The sequence below is a fragment of the Aspergillus vadensis genome, assembly GCF_003184925.1.
Source record: "Aspergillus vadensis CBS 113365 unplaced genomic scaffold BO88scaffold_42, whole genome shotgun sequence".
NCBI classification, from domain to species: domain Eukaryota; kingdom Fungi; phylum Ascomycota; class Eurotiomycetes; order Eurotiales; family Aspergillaceae; genus Aspergillus; species Aspergillus vadensis.
The window spans coordinates 1-16,018 of NW_020292080.1; the positions used below are offsets into that span (position 1 = coordinate 1).

The 16,018-nt window shown below is 49.6% G+C and overlaps 7 protein-coding genes and 1 non-coding gene across 8 annotated transcripts; 5 read left to right on the forward strand and 3 right to left on the reverse strand.

The window, feature by feature from the left end:
• Positions 1-441: 441 nt before the first annotated feature.
• Positions 442-515, reverse strand: BO88DRAFT_t270. Its single transcript has one exon. It is a non-coding gene; the product is annotated as a tRNA-Val (tRNA).
• Positions 516-903: 388 nt separating this feature from the next.
• On the forward strand, positions 904-1,056 carry BO88DRAFT_302102 (uncharacterized protein; the record flags this gene model as incomplete). Its single annotated transcript, XM_025702421.1, has 1 exon — positions 904-1,056. A coding segment is annotated over one exon (153 nt), but the record flags the coding sequence as incomplete, so codon positions are not given.
• Positions 1,057-1,143: 87 nt separating this feature from the next.
• Positions 1,144-4,944, reverse strand: BO88DRAFT_399240 (ankyrin; the record flags this gene model as incomplete). The annotated part of the gene is made up of 7 exons (XM_025705353.1): positions 1,144-1,682; positions 1,803-2,487; positions 2,533-3,912; positions 4,009-4,307; positions 4,363-4,497; positions 4,558-4,769; positions 4,826-4,944. The coding sequence occupies 7 exons, from the start codon at positions 4,942-4,944 to the stop codon at positions 1,156-1,158; spliced, it is 3,357 nt and encodes a 1,118-aa protein (XP_025557140.1). The 3' UTR covers positions 1,144-1,155.
• A 708-nt stretch (positions 4,945-5,652) lies between these two features.
• Positions 5,653-6,147, forward strand: BO88DRAFT_420360 (uncharacterized protein; the record flags this gene model as incomplete). The annotated part of the gene is made up of 1 exon (XM_025708438.1): positions 5,653-6,147. The coding sequence occupies one exon, from the start codon at positions 5,653-5,655 to the stop codon at positions 6,145-6,147; it is 495 nt and encodes a 164-aa protein (XP_025557141.1).
• A 2,103-nt stretch (positions 6,148-8,250) lies between these two features.
• Positions 8,251-9,678, forward strand: BO88DRAFT_420361 (Zn(II)2Cys6 transcription factor domain-containing protein; the record flags this gene model as incomplete). Its single annotated transcript, XM_025708439.1, has 1 exon — positions 8,251-9,678. The coding sequence occupies one exon, from the start codon at positions 8,251-8,253 to the stop codon at positions 9,676-9,678; it is 1,428 nt and encodes a 475-aa protein (XP_025557142.1).
• Positions 9,679-9,972: 294 nt separating this feature from the next.
• Positions 9,973-11,383, forward strand: BO88DRAFT_220483 (dihydroxyphthalate decarboxylase). The gene has a single exon (XM_025701998.1). The coding sequence runs from the start codon at positions 10,267-10,269 to the stop codon at positions 11,278-11,280; it is 1,014 nt and encodes a 337-aa protein (XP_025557143.1). The 5' UTR covers positions 9,973-10,266; the 3' UTR covers positions 11,281-11,383.
• A 103-nt stretch (positions 11,384-11,486) lies between these two features.
• On the reverse strand, positions 11,487-13,154 carry BO88DRAFT_430484 (Zn(II)2Cys6 transcription factor; the record flags this gene model as incomplete). The annotated part of the gene is made up of 2 exons (XM_025709255.1): positions 11,487-12,987; positions 13,051-13,154. 2 exons carry the CDS (start codon positions 13,152-13,154, stop codon positions 11,487-11,489), a joined length of 1,605 nt encoding a protein of 534 aa, XP_025557144.1.
• A 1,049-nt stretch (positions 13,155-14,203) lies between these two features.
• On the forward strand, positions 14,204-15,980 carry BO88DRAFT_399253 (amid-like NADH oxidoreductase). Its single transcript, XM_025705354.1, has 7 exons — positions 14,204-14,369; positions 14,427-14,471; positions 14,531-14,578; positions 14,646-15,115; positions 15,179-15,596; positions 15,664-15,737; positions 15,802-15,980. The coding sequence occupies exons 1-7, from the start codon at positions 14,316-14,318 to the stop codon at positions 15,881-15,883; spliced, it is 1,191 nt and encodes a 396-aa protein (XP_025557145.1). The 5' UTR covers positions 14,204-14,315; the 3' UTR covers positions 15,884-15,980.
• Positions 15,981-16,018: the final 38 nt, after the last annotated feature.

A 16,018-nucleotide genomic window follows, 5' to 3' on the forward strand; every position in this document is an offset into this window, starting at 1 on the left:
CATCTGAGATAAAAAGTAAAATGCTTGAAGCGGCAGAGACTCCCGATGAGGTTATCGCTAGAGATAGAATAGAATGTAACTTAGAATTTGAACATAACGAGTTTAGTAGTAAGCTAAATTTAGATAATGTGATCCAAGATCACTTCCCCTTTGCTGATTTCGACGAAAAGGCTTAAGGCAGTGTTTGAAAAATTAGTGAAATAGTCAGGAGATTCGTTGCTGGCTGATGCAGCAATGGGCCTGGCTATATCCTGAGCTGTTCGATTTGAAAGCATGATTCGGCGGCAGCTCAGATACTAGACGCATATGTTGACCAAAACGTGTAGATTCTGAATGTAGCATATTACTAGACGAACATCGACCCAAAATGTCAAACCTCAATAAAAGAGCCCTGCCGTGCAGGGGGAAGGTGCGGGAAGAAAAATTGAGAAAAAAAGGGAATGACCAGACTGGGGCTCGATCCCAGGACCTTATCGGTGTTAACGATACGTGATAACCAACTACACCATCCGGCCAATTCTATGCTGATGTGCTAAGTATTATGCAATGTGAATGGAATTCAGGTTTGGGGCGGAGCATAGTCCCAAATCGATCAGCTCTGGGCAAAGGAATCTTTCGTTCGTTTGGATCCTATAAAAAAGCCGCCATGTCCAGAGCCTTTTCTACTGCGGTCAAAATTTGACGAAAGGGTTGGAGTATAGCGAGGAGTTACTTCCCTCAAATTGGAAAGGGGGCTGTGAAGCGATATGAGACAGGAGGTGCAGGAGAATTAATGTGATTAAGAGGGCTTCTGCTAAAACGTATATCAAAAAGTTGGGGAAATCTAATTTACTGAATTCTGTACAAACAAGTCCAAATATTGTTCCAACCTTGGAAGACTGGTCAACTTACCAAACACCTAGGTATCGTAACGATGGCAGCAGCCCTATACACCAGTCTCATTTCAACCGCGCGGATAAGGCGAAGATCCTCAGTGCTCGATTTAAGCCTGTTGATGGTCGAGCTCGCACCCTTCATGTATATGAAGATGGCACGGGGACCTTCGACAAGGGTGATGTTTGTGAGAATCCATCTACTCCCACACAAAGGGCTTGGGAGAATCTTGGAACGTTAGGTCCTAGTTAGGTTGCATTTAGACCTCCTAAGAGCGGTGGCCTAATCTTGCTCTGTTCTCCTGCGGTGCGGAATTGACATCGTGGAGTCCCAGACATTCTCATGGAGGTCGAGCTCTTCACGTTCATATTGCCTTGCATCCCACTCAGTCCAACCCCCTTGGTCTCTGAGTAGCTTTGCTGCACCGAATTCGGCATTCTTTTCTGCCAATTTGACTGCTCGAATGTATTGGCGACGGCCACTTGCCACAATTGATGCACCTTCGTTCAGAAGCAGCTGCAGCATATCAATGCGACCATGTTCCGCAGCCCCCTCCAATGCTGTTCTGCCATTTCGTAAGGACCTTTTTGCGTTGACATCGGCTCCCTTTGCAAGTAATTTGCGAGCGATACCGATGTATCCCTTGATTGCAGCAAACTGGAGCGCTGTTCCGCCCCTAAATTCGGCCGCACACTGATTAGGATCTGCTCCAGCGTCCAATAGCATGTCCACTATTTGAACACTTCCATCTTCCACCGCGGCTTGTAATGCCGTTCTTCTATAATGAGACGAGACTGGTCGGTTGACGTCTGCCCCTGCGTCTAGGAGAATCTTTACAATGTGCCTGTTTCCGGTGCTCACTGCAGCGCAGAGAATTGATTGCCCTTTGACAATTTCAAAAGGTACGTTCGACAAGATGCTCCGATCACAATCAGCACCAAGAGCAACCAGGCGTCTAGTCAGAGAGATATCCTGCCTCCGAACGGCGAGCCAAAGGGGAGGAATTAAGTCAAGGTGAATCTTGACCGCCTGATTCACATCCGCACCGGCATCCAATAAATCCTGTACCGCGGAATTGCGACGGTGATACAGAGCTGTGGTGAGCGCTCGTCCTTTTTCAACCGCAGTCCATGTTCGTGAATGTAGAAGGGTCCTAAGTGACACACCATTTCGCCAAATGACTGCTCTCTCAAGGATAGAATCGAGAACTTCGCAGTCGAGGACTCCGTGCAGCTGGTACAGGAAAATATTGTCCAAAAACCCGCTAGCAACAACTTTGCCTCCGGGGTCAAGACCAATTTCTAAAAAGCGCCGCACAAGAAAAACAATGTGATCATATTGTAAAGCCTTCTCGAAGGCATTTGGGACAGCACAAGGCTGCTGTGACAAATTGTCCAAAAGCAGTTGAAGAATTCCAAAATGTTGCGAACCGCATCGATAATCCTCGACTGCTGCTGTCAGTTCAAGATCTCCGATGCTTGCTCCTCGTACAATCAGAAGCTTTGCCAATGAAAAGCTCTCTGGGAAACGTAAGTAAAATATTGCAGCTGCAAGCGGAGATAGGCAAACAGTGGCGTAATCCAAAAACCTCCAGTACCGCCCAGGCCCAACAGGCTGAAGTGAACACTTTGACATCATGAAAAATGGCTTTAGACCGACATTTTTAGGCTGCTTGTCGACATTACGATCGAGCAAATATCGGACAAGACCATCATCGCTTCTCTGCGACATCCTAATAGCAGACACGAGTATCGGTTGACCATAGCAATGGAGGATTTGAGGCAGCAGCCCAAGCTGTTCCAAGTACATTGCAGTTTCCAAGTTTCCGATTTGAATCAGGCTTTTTCCAATTTCTGTCGCTCCAGCTTGGAGAAGAGATCCAACCATTTCGCAGTGGCCACCTACTATGGCTGCGCCGAGGATGGTGTCTGGGACCTTGTCGTAAAAAGTTTCATTCTTCCTTGCGCCCCAACTCAATAGGGAAATTGCAGTGTCGATATTGTTCATCGCTACATTTTCATACAGGATGGAGGTATAGTAATCCTCCATCTGAGTTGGCTCTACACTGGCTCCGTAGGATATGAGCAGTCTGGAAGTTTCGAGATCGTTTCTCGCAAGAGCCCGTTGCACGAGGCTCATTTCTTGGATTCCATCACCAATAGAGACTTCTGCACCCGCCGATAACAGACGCTGTGTGATATTGATGGCACCACATTCAACCGATAAGACGAGTGGGGGGATGTAGTCATCTGATGCCTCTTGGTGGTTGATATTTGGATGGGTATCCAAAAGAAGATTGATTATGTCGTCGTTGCCTTTCCTTATCGCGAGTCCAAGTGTGGTTGATCTGACAATGTAGTCTTCACAGAACTTCACATCTAACTTCACATCTTGAATTGCGTCAACATCCGCGCCTAAGGCAAGCAGATATTGTGTCAGAGACACATCGTTTCGGTCCACAGCAAGCCCGAGGATCGAAAGGTCGTATGAGCCACCGCTTCGTTTGTTGATATTGGGGTCAATATCAAGGAGCATAGAGAAAAGGCCTGGGGTTCTCGTCTTAATTGCGGCGCTTAATGCCTCTCCTGGTATAGGAATATTTCGAGCCAGAAATAGTTTGATGAGCTCATTATTTCTTGAGCGGATTGCTTCACAGAGAGCCCTTTCTAGGATGCTTATATCCTTGAGCCCAGAACCATATGATAGGAACAAGTTGCACATGTCCAGAGCCGCTCGGGAGTCTCTGAAGTTGGAAGCCAGTACCAAAGGTGGCACGGGAAATCCATCATGAACAATTGGAATATCAGGACTCATACCAGCTTCCAAAGCCATCCGAACCATTCTTACGTCCTCGGATCTCACCGCACTTGCAAAAAGCTTGTGCGATATAGCATGTGCTGTTGCCCCGGGGAGGGAAAGTAGATATTTGAGGTTGTTGACGGTATCCAGGCCCGATTGATAGAATGTTGCCATGATCGTTTGATCTTCCTTGCTAGTCCTAGGCTCTCCTCGCTCTATATCATGGAAATAGGCATTCGTCTCAGAATCGGGGTCATCATCCGTCTCGTCATCCGAGTATACATCCAAGAATTCTCGTATATTTGATTGCCAAGAATCATCATCAGGCTCAGAGACTTGAAAACTGTTGGAAAGCAGGAAAAGTGCAACTTGTAAGCGCTCCACGGCATCACTGCCACCTCTGAGACCGCAAAGTCTTTCTGCTATGTAAAGGTTTTGACCTTCGTGTTGTTCAGGCATTATTGAGCTCAGAGCTGCTGCTACCCTGGCGCTATTGCGTCCGGTGCGCAGCACTTTGGCATGGCTTCCGATCATAAGGGAGCCGAGAGAATCGATGAGACCACGTTCGATGATTTGGGAAGGTAGGTCCATTTCCCGACCCCCTGGAAGATGTTCCAGTGAAATAGATGGGTTGCCTACTTCATGTTAATGTTAATCAATCTCACAGTAGTTGTTAAATCTGAGTCTTACTCGGGACGTTTTGTAAACTGCTCAGCGCAGTATTGGAGAAAATAAACCATGGGAGATTCTGTGGCCATGTAATTTGAAATATCAACGGACCAGGAGAGCAGACAATAAGTCCTTCAGGTGTTGGGGACAATGGCTCTATGTTGTGTCAATCATCTATGTTGAGCATCCTTGACTTCTGGATAGGCTCACCTTGACGATATTTGTCAGTCTCTCTCTGAAAACCCTGGCGATGAATCTCAAATTGCACTGTTTTTGGATCGTAATAGACCCCGTCGAACCAGACTTCGAGATTCTGCCCTTCAGCTGCCCTCTTTTGTATTTCTCTGTTGACGTGTCTCCACTTGAGAGCGCCCATGCGATATTTCTTAAAACCCCATTTCTTAAGCCTCGCCGTGTATTGATACTTCCTGCACGATGTGAGAAATTGACCGATCATTGTTCACAGGAGTGTCGGAGTGCATACGTTTTGCGAAAGCCATATGTCGTTTCCATAAATTGCAAGACCTCCTCTAGCTTTTTGTTCTCTCTGATGTAAAGGCGCTCGATCTCTGCCTTATGAGCCTCCCATTCCGCATCTGCCATGGTGCCAACGGCAGAGTTGAGGAGCACAGGGGTTGATATCGCATCCGGAGTTGAGTCAAATATTCTACGTTGGAACCTTCCAAGTATTTATTTGCGGGTGAGCTAGGGCGGGGATAAGGCTGAGCGAGGTATTCGGAGGCTGTAAACCCCTGATTTCCACGTCATCACCGCCACATCGTTGCCAAAGTATGCACACTATGCGGCCCGAGGTGTCCTGATTGGATATTATCAAAATTTGGTGAGCTGAGGATGCGCCCCGCCCACCTTGTTTGACATGCTATGATCGGGCAAGCGTCTAGAGCCCTGTGGCTGCACGCAAAGGAATCCCATTCAGTGATTAGCTGATATCCAAATTTGGGGTCCACTACGCTGATCGGCGCGATCAGCGCCCACCCTAGTCATGCAAAACGGATCTCCGTATGTGTTTCTTTAATCCAAAGCGGGATGATGATGGAACACGCTGATTGGTTCTCATCCAATTTGCGATGAGGCACGAAACGTTCACTGACAAGAACAATATCTTGGATAGTCTACTGTGGTAGATGAACCGTTCGCCCAGGTCTTCAACGCCCTGATAGCGTTGTATATAAGTCCCCTTTCTATCTCTTTGAACCTTTTGTTCCTCAAAGCAACAACGCTCTCCAGCTTCAGAGACTTTTCGCTCTTCAATTATCTCTTTGGCCTTAAACCCGTCTCAATAGCTTGGTCATGTCGTGGACTCCGTTCGGTATCGACAGGTGTGGGCCGGAACTCTGGAGACAAGGTGCTGATCAATTGGTTGGATGGCCCTCAGAATCCACACGAGATATTGCCCAACATTCGCTCTTCCCAATATATGAGGAACAGGACGGTTCAACCATCAATGATTCAATGTTCAACTATTCCCTCCAGTCTACCTCAGTACCGCCCCTATTTGATTATACACAGGCCCCAGTGGCCTTTCAGACCACCGGTACGGGGCCATCAAGCGAGATGGCTAATGTCATGTTGACTGGGTGCTATCAATACGATGGCAGACCCATACAAAACGCCGACCAACGTCCGATATTGGACCAATCCCTAATGCATACCAATGTCGATCAGAGCGGTTGTATGTATCAAATGCCGATGCCGGAAGTCCACAATATATCTCCCAAGAGACCCAATGCTCAGTATTGTCTTCTTACTTTGTCATCCTCCTCAGCTTCGCTGACTATTTCATAGTATCAAATGTGTATGGAAAGGCTGCAAATACAGTGGGGGGTTCAAAAGCAAAGCCTCACTGAACCGACACATTGAAACACAGCATGTTTTTCCCGGAAAATATCGATGCACAATCCCCGAGTGCCACAAGTCATTCAACAGGAAGGATAACCTGCGGGAGCATTTGCGTCGGAAGCATCACATATATCTTTGAAGCAACTGGCTTTTGTTTTGTCGAGTGGGCTGGAGAATTGCCAATAGTAGTAATCAGCACCATTTGACATGTGTGACCTTCACTCTTGAAAAATTCGGCTTTACGAGGGCAGCATTTTAGACGAAATGAAGATATGAGTCAATAAATAACGGGACAGAAGACGATTCAGATTAAACTGAATCAGCATGCGTGAAGATTCTGTTGAAGTTTAAGGGTCCGTATTCATTCTGAAGCCACGAAACACACAAAACCATGAGTACAAATATTGCCATTGTGAGTAAGAAACAATAATCGAAGGAGATGAAGATGGCAAGACCTTGCCTTCTTAGTCAAACGCTGCGGCCGCCTTGTCTTTACAGTAGCGACATCCGGATCATGCAATGATTGCTTCGTGGGAAGTCGACAGCACAGTCCTCATTCTATTCGGTCCAAAAGTGCCCTGTAGAATAGCTGGCTAGGTATCGGAGCTCTCTCAGAGCCTGGACGCGCCGGAGGTGCAGCCCAGGCAGGCTCTGATTCCAAACCTAGGCCCTTGGTCAGGTGAGTGAACGGGATTCTTCACGCCCACTCAGACCCAGGTGTAAGTATGATGTTATTGTCGGCATCGGACCCGGGTAGTACGGGCAATCCTTGGGTGCTAGATGAATGACTACGGGGTTCAGAGGCGAGCCAAAAGGTTCTGAATCACAAATCATTATAGATTTGCCTTCAGAGTTGAGATCGCCAACTTCATGAGAAATGCATATAAATACGCAGACTTGCCGAAACGAAGGACGAGCAGTCTGGTATTTGTTTAGATTTTTGAATCAATCAATGGCTTGCGTGAATATGGGGTCCGCGTGAGGAGGCCGCGATGAAGGGGGTTATATGGAACCGGTCGGGCGTCGGCGCTAAACCGCATATAGTAATTCATTGTCGCGACCGGAGAAGCCCTTATTTTAGATTCTTATCACTAAACAAACATTTGACGGAGGACGTGGGTCATCACTTCCTTTCAAAGCTTACAAGCACAGTCTAATCCTAAATCTAAGGCTTCTTTCTTCTAAGTTATGTTTATCTTCATTGGGATTCATTCCTTGAGCCTCGCAGCAGAACTAGTACTGGCTCCAGTGCTGCATTCCCCTTAACGCGGTCGGCCTTACTTATGTAGTATGTCCGCTTACACCATCATCATTGAGCACACCTCGATCATCAGATCTTATCAAATCGGCTGCTACTGATTAGTAGTAATATTGGCTAATGCTAGAAATACTACTATCACAACATGTCTTCTACCGCAAAGCCGTGCGTAACTTCCAATTGTCACAACAAACGATTTTGTGCTGACGTGATACCACGACTCACTAGAACCACGCTAAAGTAGCCTTGCATGTCTACAGATCCTGCGAGATCCTGCCCCCACCCCGAAAAACAGGATCATGAGGTCGGTTGAGAGGAGGGGTATTTCTGAGAGGTCCAAATAGACGACTCTAATCCCTGAATACCGATAATATGTCCATTTATTAATTATCCGACTTCATTACAGTTCCTGCGCGGCATATGCAGTGGCTGAATTACCATCTCAACAAATCCTGTCGCCTGTCAATTCTTACGACCCGGCGACTAGATAGTACTACGACTAATCACCCGAAATTCCTTCAGCCAAACAGGTCGATCGACACCCGCTAGTGGTATTTAGGCCCCCCCTCTGGCTCCCGCTCCTTCTTTCGTGCTTGCTATTCGAAAGCAACTCCAGAACACTCCACCCTAGCCACTGTCCAAGGATGGCCCAGATGCAACTCATCTTATCCAGCAAACACCGGAAGAGCACCGGGAAGAGATCTAGGACAGGTTGTCGTACCTGCCGGTAAGGAGGAAGCAGTACATGGAAACTGATGGCCTGAGACACTAGCACTAACCGAGGACCTTCAATGCCCAGAATCCGACGGATAAAATGTGATGAATCGCCAGGCCAATGCAACAACTGCGTCTCTGCTAATTGGAAGTGCGATGGATATGATGCGTACCGGTTGCCGCAGCGCCGCGGTCTACACGACATAGGCACTCGACTTGGTTGGACGATGACCTCGGATGAACACCGTTGTTATTCCTATTTTCAATATCACTCCGTTACGAATCTGGCCGGGTTCTTCGATTCCCCGCTCTGGCAGCAGTTGGCCCTACAGATGTCTCGTGCTGATCCGGCTGTCTTTCATGCGGTGAACATGTTCAGTGCTGCGCACCAGGAGTCGGAAATACATGACATGCAGATGTCTGCACGGTCACGCGTCGGGAGCCAGCAGTATTATTTCTCTCTTCAACAGTCGACACGAGCCATAGCGCTCCTGAACCAGCGCCGGAATTCCCAGGACCCCCAGCTGCGCCAAACTATCCTCCTGTGCTGTCTGCTCTTTGTTTTATTCGATGTGCTTGTGGCGCAATATGACAGTGCGTTTACGCATTTACACGGCGGTCTCCGTATTCTAAAAGAGCTCGAGAATCAGGGGAAGCTGGAGTCGGAGGTTGCGCCATCGATTATTGCTGCATTTCGCCGCCTGGATATACAGGCCTCGCTCTATGATACTCGATTTCCGATCCTACGCCTGCAGGATGGGACAAGATCCCCGCTCAAGTTATTCGAAGCACCAACAGGCGGCTTTACTAGCCTCAGCCAGGTACGAGAGAAGATTACGGTTTTATTTACAGCCGGTATACCCTTGATTGCTAAGAGCTGGAGCCTGAACGGTCCCAACATGGAGGCCAACTATGAGTCACTCTACCTAAGCCAACGGCGACTGCTAGCTAGTTTCGCTGATTTTGACCCATATTTCAAGACATTTTGCGTAATGAAATATCATCAGTTGAGTGAGAAGGAGCAACTGGGAGCAGATATCGTCCACTTGCTTTACCTTGGTCATACTCTCACACTCAAAACTGTGTTGATCCGTGGTCCAGTGCCGAAGTCTCTGGTTCCGGAATTCCTTGCGCTACTGCAGGCCCATGAAGACAAGATTGAGAAGCTCAGGTCTGTCTCTGGCCTGGTAATGGACCATGTCATGATCGCCCACATGTACCTTGTGGCCACACAGTGCCCAGATATGGAGATTCGGATACGCGCTATTCGTCTTCTGCGGTCATGGCCACATTACGAGGGCCTGCACAGCTCCAATGTCACTGCTCTGATGGCATTGGGGGCACTCAGAAGGGACTTTCCCAATGAAAGCCAGGCCTTGTCAGTGTTGCAGACGACAGAAGCGGAGAATGAATTTCTCGTTGACTCCTTGAAATCTATCAAGACTGGTGTGGGAGAACCTACCATTCCGCTTTTTAGAATGTCTGAGCTGCCATCGCGCCCATGATATGTAGTGAGCGATAAGTGTGGACTGTCGATAGGCATTGGTAGCTTCCTCTCCAGTCTAAGCCGGTGTTAACAATCAACACACGTCTCGAACATGATTGTGGCACAGTGTTTTCAAGGACAACTGAAAGAGCCCCGCCCATCTGACACGCTTCGATTCTGCCCATAGGACATCTCCGAGAAGTCCGACGAAGCCCGAGGGTCTTCTCCATAAGCCCGAGTTGCAGATCGAATGTCATCCCTTCACCTTTGACCCTGAATGGACCCGGTGGAAGATGATGATGTCCCTAGTGTCGGATAGCTACGCTCTCAGATCATCCCCCTCTTGAAAGCGCAGCCCTACCCACCCTGGCGGATAAATTTTCTCGAAAAAATCATGTGATGCGCTGTCTAGCTCCGCTCGGAGTCAGTTGCAACGATCTAAGCCCGAGGATTAACTCCACTGTCGCCCGCGGCCGAGTCTGCAGTGGGTCGGCTTGTTTGCGATTAGGTTTCTGGGCAATTCTTAAGCTCTTTATCACGCCGTCCTCCACCCAACACATATGCAACCTCTCTATTCTCCTGTCACCCCACCACAAACACATCCACAATGCCCGTTCCATTCTCCTTTGCTGCCCCCTGCTACGACCGCATGGTCCCGCTCGCGACCGGAGAGGTCCGCCCCGCGGGGCTCAATCTGAACTTCGTCGAAGTCCAACATCCCCGCGACGTGTTTGACCGCATGGTCCGAAACGGAGAATTCGACGCCTCTGAACTCTCGAGTAGCGAATTTATCACCCGCCATGTCGCCGGCGATCGCACCTTTACTGCTGTCCCGGCCTTCCCGCTCCGTACTTTTCGTCATGGATACATCGTCGTCAACACCGACCGCATCAAGTCACCTGCAGACTTGTCGGGGAAGCGCATCGGTGTGCAATTGTATACTATGACCGCTGCCGTCTGGATCCGCGGACTTTTAATGCACGAGTACGGCGTGGATCTGTCGAGCATCACCTGGATTGAGGGGCGGATGGACGCGCCCGGGGCTCATGGCAAGCCATCTGTCCTGATTCGGAGGGAAGGGGACAAGCCGCTGGCCAACATTGAAAAGAACACCAGCGGGAAATCATTGAACCAACTGCTGGCGGATGGTGAGATCGATGCGACCATTGGCGCGGAGGTTCCATCTTGTCTCTGGGACAACGAAAAAGCCCCTCATATTCAGCGCCTGTTTCCTAATTATAAGGAGGCCGAGAAGGAGTATTACCGAAAGACGGGCATCTTCCCGATCATGCACCTGGTCGCTATCCGAAGGGAAGTGTACGATCAGCACAAGTGGATCGCTACGAGCTTGTTCCAGGCGCTGAATGAGTCGAAGGAGTTGGTTCGCAAGAGAACCTATATGCCTGGTATGATCCGCTGTATGTTGCCGTGGCTGCGGGAGGCGCTGGAAGAGACTGTTGAGGTGTTCGGGGAGGATTGCTGGCCGTATGGGATTGAGAAAAACCGCAAGACTTTGGAGGCGTTGGTGCAGTATCTGTATGAGCAGGGAATGATTGAAAGGGTGGTTTCGGTTGAGGAACTGTTTGCGCCGGTTCAGGAGGCGCCGTTTGTGATTCATTAGTAGTCTGATTGTTGCCATCACTGAGTAGCCTTAACTCAATGCAATAGACAGATCCCCATTAGCAGCCTGCAGGTGGTTTTTAATCGCTAGAAATAACTTTCTAGTAGCATCGGCATTTGTCATACGCAATTCAATGATTCTCATTATTCGCACATTGTATCGTTGACACCGATCACAGCATAGGCGACTCTGGCGTAACGGATCCACTATAAGGGATGCAAATCCTCCTCTAGCATAACGTGAACTTCCTGCTTCACATCTCCAAGAAAATATGAAATGCGCGCCCGGCGCTGATCGTCTTCAACCGCCATGAAAATACCTCGTAAGGATGGCTCATTACGACCACCCCCTGCCATTCCACTAGCATCCACATTGAATTTATTCATCGCCTCCACTCTCATAGTATGAATCGCCAACTGCGCACACAAATTCGAATCCCAGGTCCCTTCGCGATGAGGCCACGACCGAAGCATCTCAATAGCACGCCACCGCACACTGTAATCACGACAGCCGGTAGCCACGAGAGTTAAGGGTGGGATGATGCCCATGTCGAAGCAGACGCTCGGGCGCTCGGGGAAAGTTTGCATGATTGTTTTCACTAAAGATAGGATGTTCTCGAATTCGGGCGTGTAGTGGTCAAGGACAGGTTCGTTTCCGTCTAATAGGCAGGTTTGGAGGGTGAGGGTTGCGGCGCGCTGGTGGAGGTGGATTATGTCGGCTCCTCGTTGTTCTTTTGGGCTTAGTTGGGTAAAGTATTTTGTTCGAGATGTATTGAATGCTTGGGTGAATGTATCTATTTGTAGACATAGGTCGAGTTGCTTCTTGTAGAGTGTTCCGTAGTCCGAGGCGATTTGGCTGTGGGTGGAGCCGGACGCCTTCGCTGTGAAAAGAAGCACGGTGCCCATCACGCGATCGAATGCTTGACGCGCCTCTGCGAGGGTCTGAAAAGCGAGGAACTTCTCATTCCCTAGCTGGGTATGGTCCTGCTCATCGGTAAACCAGATCGGTCCTCCTACACCGAATTGACTGGACTGGATGTCCAAGTGCGCAAATGCCTCAACGAGACACCACTCCACCGGGGGCTTGGACATAGCCGCCGAGTCAAGCTGTCTGTGGGCGCCTAAGCTTTTCAAGATGTGTATACCACCATGCAGATGTCTAAAAGCGTCATCATACCGGCCGCGCAGCAATTCAGACAATGTGAAAAGCAAGCAGCACAGCAGAGTGACCTCTTTCAGATGTGGATCCTGCGATGTCCGTCGCGCATTAAGCAAGACGATGGAGCGACCCGCCTGTTCCAAAGCGAAGCGATGCCAAGTATTATCCAAGTCCTCCCTAGCAAGCGGCATGCCTTTCTTCTCGGCATCCTGGTGGACGGCGCTCAACGCGACAGCCGCATGATATACCGCGGGTTCGGCGTGACTCAACTGGAGGACCAGTTTCTGCCAGAGTGATGAGTCGAACCATCCTAGAAATGCGGGCATGGATCGATGTTGGAAATAAGCGAATGATCGTTGTTCGTCGGCATTTATCACCCAATGGATCCCGTGGGTGAGTGAAGCCGGCACTGTGATCCCCACCACTGCTTTTCTGGGTCTCCGCACTTCGCGGGGTAACCGGTGGAACTCATATCCGTCGCAGGTTCGACCCGTAGATGTACAATTGTTGCAGGCGCCTGGGGTTTCGTCGCATTTCTTATGACGGGCTCTAAGAAGAGAGATCATTTAGCAAGGGATTCATGGCACCGTGTGTCGTGCAGGCTGAACTCACCGACAGGTACGACACCCAGTCCGGGACCTTCTTCCCCCAGCTCTCTTGCGGATGGATGGTGGGGATGTTGTTGTTTCGGATGGACCTGGGGTATTGAGGAGCATAGGCGGAGCTGCCAGGAAAATTGGAGATGATCAGCCTGGAGATAAACGAGATTGAATTAACAGCGTGTGTGCTGCCTGAGATGCGATAAGCACGAGATCACGGGGCTTAGCGTGGATAGTCCACGTGGCTGGCGCCTGAGATACAAGGCAGCAGCCATTCTTCCTATCAAGACAGTTCTTGAAATCAATCTACTACTAAGGCAGCAGTATATCGGAGGTTCATTTCTGATCTTTTTCAGACTAATGTGGTTTATCTATGTAAGTCTTTAGTTGGTGTCATTGGACTTGCGCTGGGCATCCAATGATGTTACTATGGGTGCGAGATAAGAGGCATTTAGAATCCGAGCAGGTAGTAGGGCCAGCTATCAATCACCCCAGACTCGCAAGTTCAACCACCGAACCACATAACATAATCCCTAAACCGAATCCCTGGAACCGCATCAAACCGGCCGTATATCCGAACCCCGCATATCCGAGAACTTCATCCGCGATCAACTGCCGTGGGGCTCGGCGGTGGTGCCTCGGTGAGTCGGTGCCTGCATCTGGCTGATCGTCTCTTATCTGATCTTAAGGCTGTTGACTAAAGAATCGTCCGTGATGCCTCGGACATGTAGTAAATGAGTGATCGCTTTCGCTCGAGCTACACAATACCGTCGTACTCGAGATAGCCCTTGATAGCACTTGAACTCGGAGCCATACATGGGGCGCACTCCCATTGCGCCCTTACTGTCCGAATCTCTACACTTCCACCTCAAAACACTCGGAATTCATACCGAAAGAACTGCCACCTGCAAGAGACTACTATGTGTACACGGCAATGTGGACCACCGGAATTAGGGGAGTGACGCCACTGCCACCCGGAACCAATCCGTAGTGGATGCCCTTTCGGAGATACTCAAAAGGGCAGTCGGGAGATCAGATAAGGAATATGCCGAGCTCCCCTGGACGATAATCCCCCACTTTGCCTCCGGGGCTAATCCTTCTGCCGCCCTTATATACTCGTGCTTCTGCTTGCTCGGTCGCGAGTTGATCATGTTTCTACCTTCAGACAGACTTATACCTTCGTGGATTCTTAATACATTTATCGCTGCAACCATAGCACTGATTATCTCGTCCATTGCTCCAAAAATAATTCAAGACCGCACCGAAAATTCCAACACTATGGCCGCATCTTTGAAGAACGTCATCGTCGTGGGCGGTTCCTATGTCGGAAAGGTAATTCCACGCGCAACACGGTTAATATTGCAGAAACATGACTGACAACCAATGCAGGGAGTTGCACAAGAGCTTGCGCGGGTCGTTCCCAGCACACATAGAGTATGTCCCTCTCTGCCATCTTTACGGGTTCAAAATACCATGCTAACCCACGCCCACAGGTCCTCCTAATCGAACCCCACAGTCACTTCCACCACCTCTTCGCATTTGTACGTGACAACACCATTCTACCTGCCAATAAATTGTCAGAGACACAAAAGCTAATCCGCACCTCAGCCCCGATTCGCCGTCCTCTCCGGCCACGAACAAAAGGCCTTCATCCCCTACTCCCGCCTCTACTCCTCCACCCCCAATGCCACACAACATGCAGTCGTCCAGGCGCGCGTTCTCTCCGTACAGCCCCAACACGTCAACCTCGACCGTGATTGGCAAGGTCTGAAGCAGATCCCATTCGAGTACCTCGTTGTCGCAACAGGCACGCGTCTCGCCCAACCCGCAGCCATGAGCGACGACGACAAACCCTCCTCCGTCCTCTACCTCCAGAAACACCAAGCAGACGTCAAGAAAGCCAAGTCTGTAGTAATCGTGGGCGGTGGAGCCGTCGGTGTGCAGATGGCCACCGACATGAAGGAGCTGTACCCGGAGAAGGAAATCACCGTGGTGCAGTCGCGCGATCAATTGATGCCTCAATTCCACCGCGGTCTTCACGAGATCGTTAAGAAGCGCTTTGAGGAGCTTGGTATCAAGTTAGTTCCACTCCTTACCACCTTTCCTACTCTCATCGAATCATCCCAACTAACCCACCGCAGCCTGGTCACCGGCGCCCGCATCGTCGTCCCCGAATCCGGCTTCCCCAACAACGGCACCCCTTTCACCGTCCAACTGAACAACGGCACCGAACTCTCAACCGAGTTCGTCATCCTCGCCACGGGCCAGAAACCCAACAACGACCTCATCAAGTCTCTCCCCGCTTCTTCTCCCGATTCTCTCATCAACCCTGACAACGGCTTCATCCGTATCCGTCCCACCATGCAATTCCAGGACCCGAAGTACCCGAACCTCTTTGCGCTGGGCGATATCGCTGATACTGGATTGCGCAAGGCCGCAAGACCCGGTGGTCCTCAGGCTGCGGCCGTGGCGAAGAATATCCAGGCGATGATCGAGGGAAAGAAGCCGGAAGAGGCGTTCCCGCCGTTCCCGATGGCTATTCATATTACTTTGGGACTGGTAAGTTCTCTCTTTCTTGACTTTGCGTCTGCAGAACGGAGTGAATGCTAATAGTCCGACTGCACAGAAATACAACATTGTGTTCCGGAACCCCAACCCCGCTGAAGGACAGAATGAGCCTGTTGTCAAGGAGTCTTGGGAGTAAGTTCCCCACATGCACAAATTGTGCTAAATAGTAAGGGGATACAAGCTAACGGTTTGGCAGCTCGCAAGAAGACATGGGTGTTGATCGGTGGTGGCAGCGTATGGGATTCGAGGAAAACGGTGCCCCTCAATACCATTTGTAAAGCGGATGCATTGCATACTGTTACCGCGTACGATACCATTTTATGTAGATTTGATAGACCATTTATATAAGATATGATACCATCTGTTCTGATCGCGTGGTTTTATCAGTGAACCAAATGATGTATATTTGAAAT